Here is a 17,275-nt window from a genome sequence, read left to right on the forward strand (position 1 = left end):
CACTAAATGCTGGGACTCCCCCGTATAAAAGCAATGGGCTATCCTGCACCAATGACCTCAGCCTGTGAGGCCTTTAAACACTTGGCACACTGTCCCTGCCAAATGTAAAGCGGAAATCAGAGATTTGAGCGGAGGGGCAAGCAGCCTTATGTTCATTTCGGTTCGCTAGGCGGTGTGACTATTTAAAGTTTGATCTCCAGGAAGCGACTGACTTGAGTCATAATAACAAGCCTGCAGAAATGCCTTCATCAGTGACTCCTTGTTTTTACCAAGGATTGATATTTTTTAAAAGATTTTCTTCACTATGGCATCGAAAGGATTAAAGAGGCTGTCCATTATAGTATTCATTGTACTATATGGGGATTCAAGCTCTAACGTCATCCTAGAATTGTGTAGCAAGAAGCCTCTCTCTCTAGATGAGTTTGCTTCCTTTAATCTAATAATATTGACGATATAATCCTGGCCTGTGTGGGGGTTTTTGCCCACGGTATCCAGGAACTTAGTTTCGATCTAAAAATGCTCAATTACCATCACATTTCTACCCCAGACTTTAGTCTCTCCCCTCAACTGAAATGATTTCTCACCTAGATTTTAAATCAATGATCCTATATTCTGTGTGTTTTAAAGCTATTTTATGGTTATCTAAACTCCTTTTAAAAATAGAGTATTAATAAATACTTCCAGCCCTGACCGGTTTGGCTCAGTGGATAGAGCGTTGGCCTGCAGACTGAAGGGTCCCGGGTTTGATTCCACTCAAGGGCATGTACCTGGGTTGTGGGCACACCCCCAGTAGGGGGTGTGCAGGAGACAGCTGATTGATGTTTCTCTCTCATTGATGTTTCTAGCTCTCTATCCCTCTCCCTTCCTCTCTGTAAGAAAAATCAATAAAATATATTTAAATAAATAAATAAATAAATACCTCCTCACAAATGCCCCACTGCCAATCCCCGGATGGTAAGGTCATGCTTTATTTATCATTAGCCTGTGCCCCACAGGGAGTACATACTCAATAAATACCTGTCCAGTTGAGTTCCCAAATCCCTTCCCAGGTCCTGTCCTCTCACTGGACCTCAGGTCCCACATGGACAACTCTGTCCCCTGGTCACTCTAAAACGCCCCTCTCCCTTAAGCCAGCACCCATCATTTAGGCAGCTCACTCAGGGTTAGCAAGTTCGGTCACCCGTGACTCACTCTTTCCATCCTGTCCGTCACTGCGTTCTGAAGCTTCTCCTTGGGGATGTTTCTCATCTGGGGCCCTTTCTTCTGGGTCTCACTGCCTGAACCCTCCTCAGATCCTTCACAGGTGCAGGCTGGGTCCCGACAACAGGTCCAGGCTGGGTCCTTACAACAGCTCTCCAGCAGAGACGGCGTGAGGGAAGGCACCTGCCCTTTACTGAGGGCAGTGTGTACATATGTTCTCACGCACTGTCGTATTTAATTCTCAGAAGAATGCTAAGAGGCAGGCATTATTTTCTCTGTTTCCTAAATGAGAACACTGAGCTCACAAGAGAGTGCCTAAGGGAACCCTCAGTAAAATGGCTGGGCTGAGGGTCACCTATAGAGATGGGTGGGTGGTATGTTTGGGGGGCAGTGGAGCAGATTTTAGAGGGCAAGTGCAAAGAGAACGTTCAAGGTAATTTTACAGCTTCCTGCAAGAGAGGGGACTTTGTGAGCAGAATTTGGGGAAAAGGGAATTGTCTTGAGGAAGGATGTGCTCCATCCCTCTTCACTCTGATTAACGCTGAAGGAGCTGGCCCCGGAGCGCCCTCGCACGCACACAGAAAGCTCGCCCACGCGGCAGGCAGCACAGCCCGGTGCTCACTGCCCCGGAGAAGGAAGACGGAGCAGAGGGAAGGACATGTGCCCACGTGGGTCCAATAGGCTGAGGATCCACCGAGGAGGCTCTTACTCTGCTTACTCTTTTGAAGGTCTGGCCCAGCCCAGCCTGGTCAAGTAGCAGAATGGTGGGGCCTTCTCAAGCCACCCTCAGCTCCCCCGGGCCGTGGAGCCTGCGATGAGAGTGAGAGCCGGGGAACTGGCCCCAAGACTAGGGATGACCCCGGGTGCTGTGCGCTGGACCTGGGACATCTGCTGCAGGAGCTGGGGCCCGTGGGAGCTGAGCGGAAACCACGGACACCAGGGAGCCCAGCTGGGTCCTGACAAAGGCAGGTCAGCCAAGATCAAGGCGCTTCCGCTGACAGGCAGCACCAAACAGACAAGGCACATCACCCAGAGATCAGAAGAGTCCGAGGACACCAACTCTGTTCCCTCCAGGGACACATGTGGCCCCTTCCTCAATGCCCAGAGGCTACAGAGACAGCAGAGGGAGGAGCAGCTTTCCAAAAACCTGAGCACCAAGTGAGAGACACTTCCTTTAAAAAGAAAATGTACTTCATAGTATCAAACTGAGATCAGTGAAATCGGCCCCAGAGCATCTCTCCGGAGGGTCCTAACCAGGGTGGACACGTGGACCATGAAGAGACACCGACCCCTTGTGAGGAATCAGCAAGCAAAGACACAGCTGAAGGCACAGGAGACAGTCCTGGCTGAGCGAGTCCCTTGGTAACGCAGGGCAAGCCTTCCTTCCTGGTTCACGCACATAACTGCCTAATTGCTTAATTAACCTAATTGCTTAATTGATTGATTGCTTAATTCACTTGTTGAATGAGAATAAGTGTCTGTTGAGCAAGCAAAACACAAAACACAAAACACAATTGACTTATGTCATCGCAACAGAGCCAAATACGTGCAGGAGAGGCTCAAACTCCTGTGCGCTGATGCTAACTCTCCAGACGAAGAGCCCTGGTTAGAAGGACCTTCTGGAAGGTCACTGAAAGGTAGAGAATTAGGAGATGAGGACCCGTGCCAGGCTCCCTCTACTCCACCGCCACCACTCTGTGTCTAGGGAGTAAGAAGAGGATAACATTTTGCAAAGTAACAGCATTACTACGTGTTTAGCTATATGTTGGGACGTTTTGGTTCTATGAGGAACAGTTTCTGAAATGGCTCTCTGGATTGAATGACAAGGTCTTTCGCACCCAGCAACAACTGACATTATCAAGAAGTCACCTTGTCCCCTGTTGGGAGGAGGCGAAGAACTGACCAGCTACTCCATCCATCAAGCAAGGAAGCAGGCCAAGTGATAACACAGCCACGTGAGCCAAAGCAAGGAGAATCACACCCAAGTTGTTCGGACTAATCCGTTCACACGCCGGAGGAAGAAAATGTGCCAGCGGGCGAGGACTTGGTCTGTCATCCTGTGAAGGGCAAGGAGAGCAGACGGAGCCACAGAAGAGAAGTGGTGGGGAAAGCACAGAAGAGGGGACAGTGTGAGAGCAGCCACATGCTGGCGTGGTGCTGGGACGGTGATAGGGAAGCGGTGATGACCGTGCACGGCAGGCGCTGACAAAGGGCAAGGAAGGCATAGAGGAAAAGTCAAAAATAACAAACCCACTGTCCCCTGGCAAGCAGGCACCTGCAGTCAATGTGGCCATCTCTGGGGACATCTGCCATCTATGTGGTGCATCTGACCCGTCGAAGGAGGAAAGGGCATCTGACCAGGGGCCTCAATAGTGTCATCCAAACACACGTGTAGACTGTCTGTCAATATACGTGTTTGTGGGGTGGGAGCCAGCCGACGCTCAGGAGCCCCTAAATGTGCAACGTGCAAGGATGCAGGAAGGCGCCCCATCAGCGCCACTGTCTGGGGGACGGGGTGGGGGCTTCGGCAGGGCCATGGCCCACAGCCCTGACCCTGAGCCTGCATCCTGGCAGCACGAGCAAGCGGTAAGTGACAGGCTGTCACATGAGCCACCAAACCGGCAGGTACCGCACTCCTGTCAAACAGGAAAGTGCAGCCTTCCTTCCTAAAGACTCTCATCAGACAAAGACCTGAAGGTAGAGATCCCAGCACTTCCAGGCCTAGAAGACCCCGGCTCCGCAGCCGTGAATTCCCGAGCGGTTCTGCTGGCCTGCGGTACATTCAGGACTCTCTGCGCATCGGTCCGCACACCCAGGAGACCCGTGCGAATCCCGCCTCCCTGCCCCCTGCTCAGGAGAGCGGTGCCCGGCCCTCAGCAGCCGAACCAGAGCCCAAGCCACGCCACAGCGCGCTCCCTCCGAAAGCCCACGGGGCCGGGGGAGGGCCCTGGCCACTGCCCGCAGGACTTCTCGACAATATTTCTTAAATGCACGTGCCCGAGAAAGTGGTCGCGCAAACGCCTTCTAGAACTTCATGTTCCTGCTTCCAGAAATGGCATTTGGGGTGCAGCTCCATCAAGCCCACCATCGCGCACCTTGGCATCGCTGCTCTCCTGCCCGTGTCCTCGACAACCCATCAGCGCCCTGGAGAGCAGGGACCGGCTCTCTCCAGCCCCCAGGGCCTGGCTTTTAGGACATGGCCGGTGAAGATCTGAGTGAGACGGATGGACGCACAGAGGCACGCATGCTTAACCTGGAGACGGGAGGCCCGGGAACAGGCGATTTTCCCGTCCAGATCAAAGAACACCCTGGGTCACATATGATTATGTGAGAGAGTGGTGATGGAGGGGAGTTGGAGCAATTCTTCTATTAAAAAAGAATGTCACGAGTACTTGAATATAGATTAATAATCATAAATTAAAGTAATGTAAACAGCCCTAGCCGGTTTGGCTCAGTGGGATAGAGCATTGGCCTGCGAACTGAAGGGTCCCGGGTTCGATTCCAGTCAAGGGCACATGCCCGGGTTGTGGGCTCGATCCCCAGTGGGGGACTTGCAGGAGGCAGCCGATCCATGATTCTCTCTCATCATGGATATTTCTATCTCTCTCTCCTCTTCCTTCCTCTCTTTTAAAAAAACAATAAAAATATATATTTTTTAAAAAGTAATGTAAACAGCCATTCTCCTTTCAAAGCAGATTTCGGCTTAATTCCATTTAATTCTTAGTTATGCCACAAAAAGTAACAGACGGATTCTGAATCCCTTGATTTTGATCTTTCATAAAATTATGTTTAGCCAGAATAATTTGGGGGCAAATGGAGGATCAATCTCAGAATTAATAAGATCTAATAATTATTACTTAAACTTACTTTCAAAAATAAACTAATTTTCACAATACTTCCTAAATCTAATTTTTGTTATTTCAGGAAAATTAATGACAATGGAATTAGAAGTCAAATACAAGTTCAGTCTGTAATTGAACAAGAATTGAGACACAATGAACTCAAAAAATAAAAAACTTCTTATCCAAGAAAAGCTCATATTTGGCTATTTAAATATATTAGTCATTACTATACATATATATATATATACATATGTATATATATATGTGTATATATATATATATATATATATATACATATATATACTAGTGGCCCGGTGCATGATATTTGTGCATATTAAAAGGGAATTAATTAGAGGAAATATTTTAATATTGCTATTTGCCCTTTCTCTATAATAGAAGTGTCAGAGATGAAAGAAAACTAGTAAAATGTATATGAAAATCTCCCTCCTTTCAGAGTCTGGGGCATGCTGTGGGACCCAGAGTCAAGTCCCCGCCCACCCGTGCAAGCCTTGAAATCCCACAAGACCCAGACCTGGCCTGCCCCACCCCCATCAAGCCCTGCAGGGCAGGGGGCCCAGCCTCAGGTCCCGGGGGGGCATGGCCTCAGGTCCCCTGCCCCTAGAGGGTGAAAGGGAGTGATGACCATTTGCATATTAGCTCTTTATTACGTAGGATATACATATACCGCTAATGTTATTAGAAGCCAAGGGATCTGGTTTTCTATCGTTATCATCCATATCTAAGGTCAAAAGTCTGAGGTCTGAAGATGCTTGCTCACGTCTCATCACCCTGTGATCTACTTTTCAGCAGAGTCCAGACACATCAGTCCAACTTGACAAAATGTATTTAGAAATGCAGGAGAATCTCCCACTGCATGCTCTCTCCTTAACAGGTCTCACACTTGTGGACAATGAAGTCTCTTTGTTTAAAAAGAGCTAGGACCAAATCCATATCATCACCTATTATTTGAATAGTGCAAAGGAAAAAAGGGGATTTTTTTGAACTAGGTAATTATAGACAAATATCCCTGACCTAGATGCTGAATTAAAGACAAAAAGCTATGAAATCTTAATTATTCTCATAAAGCCACTGCTGAGGCCCTTATGCACAAGTGTGAAGCTAGCCACCCCACAGTTCACAACTCCAGACCTTCTACCCGGCCAGAATCCTACGTGTCCACCCTGCCCAGGCCCCTACTCTGGTCCCCTGCTGGTGGTGCTGAGGGCACGTTGAGAAGGAGACTGCTCAACGGCCCTTCACTGTCACTTGAGCATGCTCCCGAGGGGCAGTCATCTGAGTGTGGGACTTGGTGGCTTTACATGGGGGACTTCAGATGGCCCTCCCATCACACTGTACAGGTTACTATCTATGGGGACGTCAGATGGCCCTCCTATCACACTGTACAGGTTACTATCTATGGGGACTTCAGATGACCCACCTATCACAAATCACATTGTACAGGTTACTATCTATGGGGACTTCAGATGACCCTCCCATCACACTGTACAGGTTACTATCTATGGGGACGTCAGATGGCCCTCCTATCACACTGTACAGGTTGCTCTCTACTCCATTTGCCTAATAAGATCACTCATGATTCAGAATTTTCTTCCTTCTGTGATCTGGGTTCAGTTAATCATACTCTCTTCATTAGGGCTACGTGAATGCCTAAAAGCCAATCATAGGGTGTCTGGTTTCAAGATGATGGAATAAAGGCCTTTCCCGCCCAATCTCCTATCCAAACTTACCCCTAAACAACAAGGAAAACAAAAAGAATAGTAACATAGATTTCACCTTTCTGTAACCAAAGGGTATTTAGGACCCGCCCACAATAGGTGAGGACAGAAAGGAGAGGAGTTGACAGATTGGTGATGACTTAGCAGAAAGGAGGAAGGTCCAACCACAGTGCCGGGAATAAGAAGCTGATCCACCTGCTCGGTACCAAAAAAGGCCCGAGAAATTGAAGGCCAAAGAAATTCCAGATAGTAGAGATGAGGCAGGAGCCAAAAATGGGGGAATTGGCTGAAAACCTGTATAAAGTGTAGGTAGAAACCCTTCCCCCAGATCTCCAACCCCCAACTCATATGATCAAGTGAACACTCTCACCCTTTTAGGAAATAGGATATAAAATATCTGGAGAAATAGGAACAGAGATGCTCTAGATGTGGGGATACGAGGCCCAGGGAAGGGCAGGAACCAAGAACAGGGGATCCCTGCCCAGTTCCGGAGTAACAGCAGCAGGTTTACTTTTTAAAATACTGCATTTCTGAAATAAGACAAAATGCTACAACAAGGAATACCCATAAAACGAGAAAGAGCTCTTAGAGATAAAAAAATATATATATAGTAGTTAAAGCAGAAAAAAATATTCATGAGAGAATTGGAGGACAGAGTCAATGGAACATTTCCCCCCGTTTTTATTGTTTAAAGTATTACATATGTCTCCTTGTCCCCCCGATTGACCCCCACCACCACTCCCACCCCCCAGGACAAGGCCTCACCGCTCCAGTGTCTGTGTCCACTGGTTATGCTAATATGCATGCATACAAGTCCTTTGGTTGATCTCTTACCCCCGCCCTTCCCCTGCCTTCTCTCTGAGGTTAGATGGCCTGTTCAGTGTTTCTTTGTCTCTGAAGGGAACATTTCAGGAAGAAGAACAGAAAAGAGAAGTGTTGGAAAATGGGAGAGAAGAGAGATCAGTCCAGGAGGTCCAACATACAAATAATAGGAATTCCAGAAAGGTAGACTGAACATAGTGGGTAGGAAATAATAACAGAAATAATACATGAAAACTTCCCAGACTATAGAGCATAATCTTCAGCTATTGAAAAGGTTCATCAAGTGTCCAGCTCACGTAATGAAAAAAGACCCATCTCATTTATATGTGGAATCTAATGAACAAAATAAATTGATGAATAAAATAGGACTAGAGGCATGGATACATGGAACCATTTCAAAGGGAAGGCGGGTGGGGAGGACTGGAATAGATCAGCCAAAGAACATGGACACAGACAATAGTGTGGTGAAGGCCTGGGCGGGGGTGGCAGGGGCTGGGTGGAGGGGGGCTAACGGGGAGGGGGAGGAAATAGGCGACATCTGTAACAGTGTCAACAATAAAAAAAAAAAAGAAAAGAACAAAGACTGATACCACGGCATATCATCCTGAAATTTCAGAATAGCACTAATGAAGAAACAATTATTTTTATTTTCCCTAAAAGCTTCCTGAAGAAAAAAAAAATAATTGAAAACCACATTCATATGAAGTCAGAGGGTTTTAGAAGGGATGTCTCCAGGAAAACGTACAGAGGCTGCAGAAGATTTAGCTAAAGAAGCAGGAACAGATGAGACCAATATTTACTCCAAGAAAAACAAGTAATTAAAAAAGAAATGCAGTCTTACTATGCCACCTGACTCAGCAGTGAGCAATAGTGACAGGGTCATAATAATGAAGACTTTAAGATATTAACCAGAAATTGTGATAAGCAGTGTAGCAGAGGATGGAGGGGGAATAAGAGGTATGAGTGAGTGAAACTCCCACCTGAGACGACTGCTAACATCTAAAGTATATGACTAGCCAGAGGGTAGTAGTTGAAGGAGCTGAAAGTGGGCAGGAAGAGAAAGAAAGGGAACCAGGGAAATGGGGGTTGGGGGGGAACTATTGTTCTTTAAGCCCTTTTATCACTAGCTAACTTACAAAACTTATCACAATATCACTAGCTAACTTACAAAACAATATTCATAGAATAACTTAAAACAACCAACAAAAATAACAACTGTATATTGTACACAGAGAAATTACTCCTCTGAGGGATAAACTAATATTATAATGAAAAGGTTCAGATTATCAAAGGTCTCAAGTCTAATGCTGTGCTAGTCTTCAACATGAAACCCTAACTGTGAGAAACCTGCCTCCTCCTTCGTAAACCAGGTTGACTTCAGTCCTCAACGTCCAAACTCCTGTCCCTGGAGATTTCACAGGCACTTAGAGAATCCGAGTTCTGTCCCAGGGGCGGGCGGAAGAGGCTACTTCCAATCTGATGCCCAAGCCACGCACCCGCCTGCTCTCAGTCCCACAGCCCAGCTAAGCCCGGACCCGGACCTTGAGATGCAGCCAGTGCCGCGGAAACTGACCTCCAACGAGGTCCTCTGGGTGGCAAGGCCCAGGGCACGCATCTCAGCTCCCCAGTCACACAGAACTGAGCCTATTATCCTAATCTTCTAATCACTCTGTGACTTTATTTTTAAATAATTTTTTTAGTATATTTTATTGATTTTTTACAGAGAGGAAGGGAGAGGGATAGAGAGCTAGAAACATTGATGAGAGAGAAACATCGATCAGCTGCCTCCTGCACACCCCCCACGGGGGATGTGCCCGCAACCAAGGTACATGCCCTCGACCGGAATCGAACCTGGGACCTTTCAGTTCGCAGGCCGACGCTCTATCCACTGAGCCAAACTCTTCTCTCTCTCTAGGCAGCCTGGCCTTGGTACCTACCACCAGCCCCTTCATCATTTTCTGTGTCCTTGCTTCTCTCTCTCTCTCTCTCTCTCTCTCTCTCTCTCTCTCTCTCTCTCTCTTGGCTATTTTTAAATAATTTTTTAAAAATAAAAATTGAATGTCAGGTGCAAAATATGATGATTAGATAAACATAGTGAAAAAGGTTATTAACATACCCACCTCCTCATAAAACTCCTTTTTCTTTTTCTTTTTTCCTTTTGGGGAGAGCATCTGAAATCTACTCTCTCAGCATATAGCCAAGATCCAAGATGTGAAAACAACCTACGTGTTCACTGACAGATGAATGGACAGAGAAACTGACAAATGTGTCTAAATCACACTGGAATATTATTCAGCTCAACAGAGGAGACCCTGCCATTGGTGACAACACAGACAAACCTGGAAGACCTTGTGCAACGTGCAGTAAGCCAGACACAGGAAGGAAAACTGTGTGATCTCGCTCGTGTGTGGGGTCTGAAAACATCAGGTACACGGGACAGACAGCAGACGGGTGGCGGGTGTGGGAATGCGAGATGTTGGTCAAAGGAAGCAAAGCTGTAGGACAGGCAAGTGCAGAGCCCACGGCCAGCGTGACGACACAGTTAATAATTCTGTATCGAACACAGAAGCTGGTCGCCTGCCGAGTGACCCTTAGAAAATGACTTTATTCTCTGTGCCAATGCCCTCCTTTCCAGATGATAAAACCTGCTGTAAGGAGGCGTGGTTCACGTTAGTGAGTACAAATGACGGCCTGAAGTATTACGTAAACACAAATTACTGCTTTTGTTAGGAGAGCACTTCCTCCAAAGAAAAACTACACGGAATTCTCTTTCCCAGACGTCTTTCTCCGAGAACATAACACTGCAGGGACCTACGGTCTGTGCCCGTGTTACCAGCACCGATCCTTCTTCCAAAGCAGACTCCTAAGCTCCTCTCTTGGCTTATCGAGTATTTGACAACTGTGGGCCAATTCTTCCCTTTTCCTGAAACTCCTCTCTCTCTCTAGGCAGCCTGGCCTTGGTACCTACCACCAGCCCCTTCATCATTTTCTGTGTCCTTGCTTCTCTCTCTCTCTCTCTCTCTCTCTCTCTCACAAAATATTTTCCCTAAGATATGAGAGCCTAGGATCCCTTTGTTTTTCCCATCACATTTCTTCGGTGACACCATATACTCTGTAACCATTCCCATCAGATAGTAAGTAGACTCTCAGATTCTCTGAGCTTTAAACTTGCATTTCCATCTTTCTGTTTGACAAACCCTCCTCTTTGTTCTTTTCTTTTCAACAATGACATCAATAATCTCTTAGTTATCTAGGTTTAAATCACCAAGTCCTCTCCGACCCTGCTTTCTCTATAAACCATGGAGAAAGCAGTTAGCTGCAAATTCCCAAAGATTGTATCTGTATTCTCCCTTCTAATCTCTCCTCCTTCCATCCCATCAGTACCACACAGTTACAGACCCTAATCTCAGCCTGGATAGCCACAATCGCCCCTAATTTATTTATTCACAGTCTGCCAATTGCTGCTTCAATCCATCCTGCTCTCAGAGTGGCTTTGATCAAATTGCTGCTGCTTTGAAACAATCAATAACTTCCTATTGCTTCTTCCTGGCATACGGATCCTCCACATTAATGCCCCAAACCAACACATCCAGCTACATCTCACTGTTTTCCTACACATATCTGTGTTCCAACAAACTCAACTAATATATTCCCTAGACATGCCTGGCATTTGGGAAGGGGAGGGCGGGGGGCGTGAGGAGAGAAGGCTTGAAGTAATTACCCATTCTGTCTCTGCCTCATAGCCTATGCATCTTTTTCTAAAATATGTTTTTATTGATTTCAGAGAGAGAAAGGGAGAGGGAGAGAGAATCATTGATTGGCTGCCTCCTGCACGCTCCGTACTGGGGATCCAGCTGAAACTGGGGCATGTGCCCTGACCAGGAATCTCACCGTGACCTCCTGGTTTATGTGTGAGGCTCAACCACTGGACAACACTGGCCAGGCACAACTTTTAATGCCCACAAAGGTTTCCTCAATTTCTCCACAACCTTAAGTTGTCCGTCTCTCCTTTGGACTTGACCCTGCATAGCTCTATCCTTGTGTATGTGTGTGTTTATGTTGCTTATTCTACTCTAACTTATAGCATAATTGCTTATGATCAGCTTTATTCCCACCTCTCCCTCGTGAGACTTTAAATTTCCTTCTTGAGTGCAGACAAGTTGTCATACTCATCGTAGTGGCTTGCTGTACTTAGCCCGCACTCTGCACATGTAAATGCTTAAGAAAGATCTTTGAATTGAAATTCATGAGAATGCCTTCAAATGCCTTTTTGGAGTTTATCAGCTATATTACAACCAAATAGACTTCGGGAATGAGGTCATCTTGCCAATGATACATTACTTGGCCCTAGGTTGGCAAATAATTAAGATAAAGGAAGTTTCAATTTGAATCGCTGGTTGAAGCAAGAATTCTATCAAAGGTTTTTTTTAAAAGTCTTGTTAGTGATATAACAGATGCCATTCTTCCTCCTAAATAAGTGTGTTTAAAATTCCCAAACAGCCCAGCCGGCATGGCTCAGTGGCTGAGCATCGACCTATGAACTAGGAGGTAGGAGTTCGATTCCCGGTCAGGGCACATGCCTGGGTTGTGGGCTCCATCCCCAGTGGGGGTCATGCAGGGGGCAGCCAATCGATGATTCTCTCTCATCATTGATGTTTCTATCTCTCTCTCCCTCTCCCTTCCTCTCTGAAATCAATAAAATATATATTTTTAAAATTCCAAATAGCCTCCTGGGGCATGGACAGTGAAATGAACCTCAGGACTGCCCTGAGGAGTCTTCTTGGTGTAAGTGGTTCCACCCTCAGCACCCCTTCTCTTCTGCCTCCTGAGGGTGACCTGGGGCCATCCTGCTCCGATTCCTTCCTAGGGCTGTTTGTTCCCTGAGCTCTGGAACTGGGCATGTTCTGCTCGGATGGAATAAAGAGCTAATCTCTGCTGGAGATACCAACGTAGTCTCTGACGTTACCCAGTCACAGGCCTCAAATAAACACGGAGAGCTGGCTGCCCTGCCTCCAGAAGAAATGTTTTAATGCCTGTCTCCTTAAAGTGACCCCGTCTTCCCACCCGCTTTAGGAGTAAGCACAGGCCAACACTGCTTGTTGAGTTGTGTAAACTCCCCACGCAGATAGAGGATGTTCCATTGGCAGCTGGACAGCCAGTCTGCATGGCGCTTGCCCGGTGCTTGGGTTATCGACCCCAACTTGGAAAGGCAGAGCGAGAATCTGTTCCGCCCCGCCTTCTCCGCTAAGAGTGCTCTAATTGGTGTCCAATTTAGTTTTAAAGAATCAAGAAACTGAGCAGGGTTCTAAAACCCAAATGGACAAAAGGAAAAATGTCTAAAACCCTAGGGAGGCAGGGAAGCGAGCTGGCGGCGCTTGAATCCCAACGGATCCCATGACTTCCCTCCACTTCCTGGGCCGCCCACGTCCACCGCAGGCCCATCCTCAGCAACAACTGAACACATCGGAGCACGATGCTCACATTAAAGCCTTCCCGGGGCACCTGCTGCCAGGCCAGCCTCTGCTGTCTGTGTTCCAGGATGGCAGGTGGGCCTGCTGGCCCCCGCGGCCGAGACCCGGCAGCCGGCCGCCCGCGGCAGCAGGGGGCGCTGCAGAACCACCTCCTCGGGCCCCGGCCCGGGCGGGCAGGACCGCGGCCCTCCGACCCTCGCTTCCCACCTAGATCTGAGGTTCTTCCTAAAAAAGACAATAAACCCCGCGTCACGCCCCGGGTACGTGGCAGCAGAGCTAGGGGGCCTGCGCCCTGTAAAAGGAGCCGCCCTCTCCTCCATCCTCTCTGCGTCTCGCAGACCCGGGCATGAAGCGCAGTTGCTCCTTCTCACACTCAGCGCCGACCTCCACCTCCTTTAAGGGGGCACCGCTGCTGACCCCGAGCCGCAGCCCCGTCTCCCGGCCGCCCTCTCCCGGGGGCCCCGCAGGCTCCGGCTGCAGACTCCGGTGAGCGGGCCGTCGGGAAACCCGCGGCCGGGCACACCGTCCACCGCTCTCTATCGCACACGGTCCCCTCCCTTCGCCCCGACGGCCCGAGCCTCCGAGGGGATCCGCGTTCCCCGGTGGCTCACGCTGGGACGCGGGACGAGTCGGAGGTGCGCGCGCGCCCTAGTCGGTGCGCACCTGGCCTTCCTGGACCCCCACCCCCGGGGGAGCGGGGCCCGGGCATTCTCCCGGTTTCCCGTCCACGGCGCCGTGCGCGCCCCCGGCTGCCGGAGAGGAAGCGTCCGCGGTGCCGGCTCGCGGGGCAGGTCCGCGCGCTTCGGCCGGGACAGGGCCCCGCCATGCCGTCCGCGCCCCGGAAGTCCCCCAGGGAACGGTCCCCGAATCACACCGGCTGGGGCCTGAGGTCCCGGGCACGTCGCGGGATGGCGGGGGCGCCTCCCTCCGGGCCGCTGCGGCCGGTACTTACAGATCGGGCTCCGGCGACCAGGGCGGCGGGCGGCGGCCGTGCGGTTCCTGCGACGAGGTCGCCGAGCGCAGCTCCAGCCCCCCGTTGACGCCCCTCCAGCCCCGCCGGCGGCGCTGCGGCTCGGCGCCCACGTCCTCGCCGTCCTCGCCCTCCTCCTCCGCCTCCTCCTCCTCCTCCTCGGGCGCGGGGAAGGTCACCCTCGCCTGCTCCTTGCACTTCTTGACCTTGGTGGACATCGCGCCGGCCGCGGTCCGAGCGGGGGGACGCCAGCCGCCGGCCTCCGCCTTCGCCGCGCCGTCTCCCCGCCGCGCCCCCGGCCCGCCTCCCGCGCCCCGCGCAGCCCTGGACGGACGGGGAGCGAGGAGGACACCGCGGCGCGGCCCGACACCCGGCAGCCGGAGACGGGAGCCGAGGCCGCCGCGCCGCCGCCCACCATCCACCCGCGGCAGCTGCGGCTTCGGCGGCGGCGGCGGCTGCGAGGACTCAGCCCGGGGCCGAGCGGGGCGCCGGGGCTGCCAGCTCCGCGGCCCGCGCCTGCTCCGACAGCATCGCTCGCTGGGCTGGAGCGGTGCTCAGGGCCAGGGAGCTGGAGGGGGCGGGGGACCAACGCCTCCGACTGGGCGCTGGAGAGGAGTCGGGCCAGCAGGTGGGGAGGCAGGAGGGCAGAGAAACGCCCTCCCCCCCCCCCCCCCCCCCCCCCCCGCCGTCCCTTCCAGCTCCACCGCCTCCCCTGCAGATAAAAGTTTCCTACAGGAAAAGACACATCGCCTGGCGGGTGGCTCACTGTCCTGCAGCCCGTTCACCCATCGACTACGGAGCTCACTTTCCCCGGCTCCTCACTCTGAGACTCAGTGGAACCCGCGGAGTTCAAGTGCACGTCCCGAGGGCCTCTGGGCCCGGGAATGGCGATGTATGTTTTCAATGCGCACGGTGCTTTGGGTTGTGGGTTTTTTTTTTTAATGAATCTCAGAGGCGTCTGACAGGATATCTATACTTTCCAAGGAATATTTTCCAGCAAAAACCAAGCCAAAAAGTAAATAAAGCATTTTAAAATACAAGAGCAGTGTTTATTCTAGGAGAAAAGACTCGTGGCATTTTAGTCCGAAGGAGTCTTAAGGATCAAGGAACGTATCCTCATTTTAGAAATAAGGAAACGCGGGCCTAGAGAGACTGAGGGAATAAACCAGGCAGGTAGCTGGTGGGGAGACTCAGACTAGACCCGGGCGAGCGTATTTTGCAAAGTTCCTATTGCCTCGAGTAGGCAGCTCTCCAGCAAGTCCAACTTGGAAGACTCACAGAAATACCAGACGTGCTGTGATGAAATAAAAAGATATTCATTTTTTTATTGTGGCCAATTTTACCGTATTTCTTTGAGGAGCAGTTCTTCCCAAATTTAAACAAAACACACATAAGGAAATGTAGGTCTTTGGAACTTAACCCCTTTAAAGTAAATAGAACATTGTGTGTTTTATTCGGATGATAATGAGTGTGTGTGCTTCGGAAGCACTGATATTTACTGCCTGACACAGAAGAAAACACATCTGGTGCTTTACAGCGGAAGCACTTTTCCCCAGGGGCACCGATGGGCGTGAGCATGCAGAGCCGCACCCCGGAGTTCACAGCCCCCTGCACCCCCCTCACCCCCACCCCAATATCGCTAAAGCCAGGCTGTGCTCAGTTCAGGCTCCCATGGCCCCAACCCGCCTCTCTGTGCCCTTCATTCTCCTCGCTGCTCCGAGGCCACACTCCAGCTCGTCTGATCCTGTCTTTCCTCTGGAAACAGCTCTGGGGACTTCCCAGGCTCAGGTTGACATCCAGATTTGGCCGCCCAGCCCTCTCCTGGTCTGACCTCATCCTCCACCTCGCCTCCCATCCTCCCCCATTCCACATCCTAACTTTGGTCACCGAGCCTTTCACTCATTGCCTGGCATCCTGGACGCTTCCCCACGCCCCTGCCTTGGTCTGTGGCATTCCTGTTACTGAACTGACTCGCTCTTCCCCCCTACACCTGCACAGTTCTACTTTCCCCAAAGACCCAGGTGCCACGTGCTCTCAGCTGACACCCCTGGATGTGCCATTGGAGCTCACGCGGCCCCTGGTCCTCACTGTATTGGCCCTGTGGCCCCACAGTCTCACCACGGGTCACGTGGTATTGAAATGACTCTATGTGTCTGGCTCCTCTTCAGACTGTGACCTCCGTGAGGATGGTTTGGGACCTTATTTCCTTCCAGCTAGTTGGGGGCTCATCTTTTTGCCTTTGACATTAGCTCAGCATCTGGTAGAAAGCGGTTATAGGGTTAAGCCTCGGACTGACCTGCTGGCAAAGTCGCAAACAAGTCCCAGCTTTGAGGGCACAGTCCTCTAAGCATAATTAAGCTTGATCTTGTAACTGCTCCCTAGATCCTTCCTGGGTAGCTAGTGGGCTGTGGGAGGGGCAGCAAGTGCTGCCAAAACAAGTGAAACTTACAACAACATTGTAGATTACCTTGTTTGTCCCTGATTATAAATAAAGCCTCAGCTTTGCAGTCTGGATCTGTTCTGTGGCCTCAGCCAGGCACAGAAGATCCACCTAGACCCAGCTTTTTCTCTTTGTCTATCATTTCTCCATCCTTCGTCGCCCCCGCTCAGGCTCCCCGAACCCTTGGCTGTGCTGGCACGGCCCAGCATCTGATGGTGTGATGTGCAGCACACGCTCAATGCATGTCGGCTGAGTGGATTCGGGGAGGCTACAGGTTCTTTATAATTACGTTAACAAGTTGACAAGCTGCTCTGTGAGGTTCCGGATAGCAGCGCCGCAGGAAGCCTGCAGTCACGGGGTCTCCTGCACGCTGGACCAGTTGCTGGGGCTGCCATAACAAGTGTCACAGGCGGGCTGGCTTACACGACAGAATTGTTTTCCGGCGGCTGGGAGTCCCGGATCCAGATGGTAGTAGGGTTAGTTTCTTCCGAGGCCCCTCTCCTTCACTCGTAGATGGCCACTCCCTGTCCTCACACGGCCTTCCCTCTGTGTCTGTGTCCAAATCTCATTTTCTTATAAGGACACCTGTCATATGGGGTTAGGGTCCACCCTATGACCTTATTTTTAACTTAATTACCCTTTCCAAGGCCCCATTTCCAAATATAGTCACATTCTGAAGATCTGGGGGTTAGGACTTCAACATATGAGTTTGCAAGGGGGGTGGGTGGCGCAGTTCAGCCCATAACACTGATTTGATTTTGATTTATTTAATTTTTTTAGAAAGAGTGGAAGAA

The 17,275-nt window shown here is 50.3% G+C and overlaps 1 protein-coding gene across 3 annotated transcripts in view; it reads right to left on the reverse strand.

The window, feature by feature from the left end:
- TRPC3 (transient receptor potential cation channel subfamily C member 3) overlaps positions 1-14,266 on the reverse strand; it is a 69,932-nt gene extending 55,666 nt beyond the window's left edge. For 2 of the 3 annotated variants that reach the window (XM_028135394.2, XM_008158652.3), the window contains exon 1: positions 14,024-14,266. In XM_028135394.2, coding sequence (XP_027991195.2) covers positions 14,024-14,259 — 236 coding nt within the window. In that variant the 5' untranslated portion in view covers positions 14,260-14,266. Of the gene's footprint in view, positions 1-7,761; positions 7,789-14,023 lie in introns of all 3 variants that reach the window. The other variant, XM_054716766.1, reaches the window with a different exon arrangement.
- Between the last annotated feature and the right edge of the window lie 3,009 nt (positions 14,267-17,275).

This window comes from Eptesicus fuscus, chromosome 6 (genome assembly GCF_027574615.1).
Source record: "Eptesicus fuscus isolate TK198812 chromosome 6, DD_ASM_mEF_20220401, whole genome shotgun sequence".
NCBI classification, from domain to species: Eukaryota; Metazoa; Chordata; class Mammalia; order Chiroptera; family Vespertilionidae; genus Eptesicus; species Eptesicus fuscus.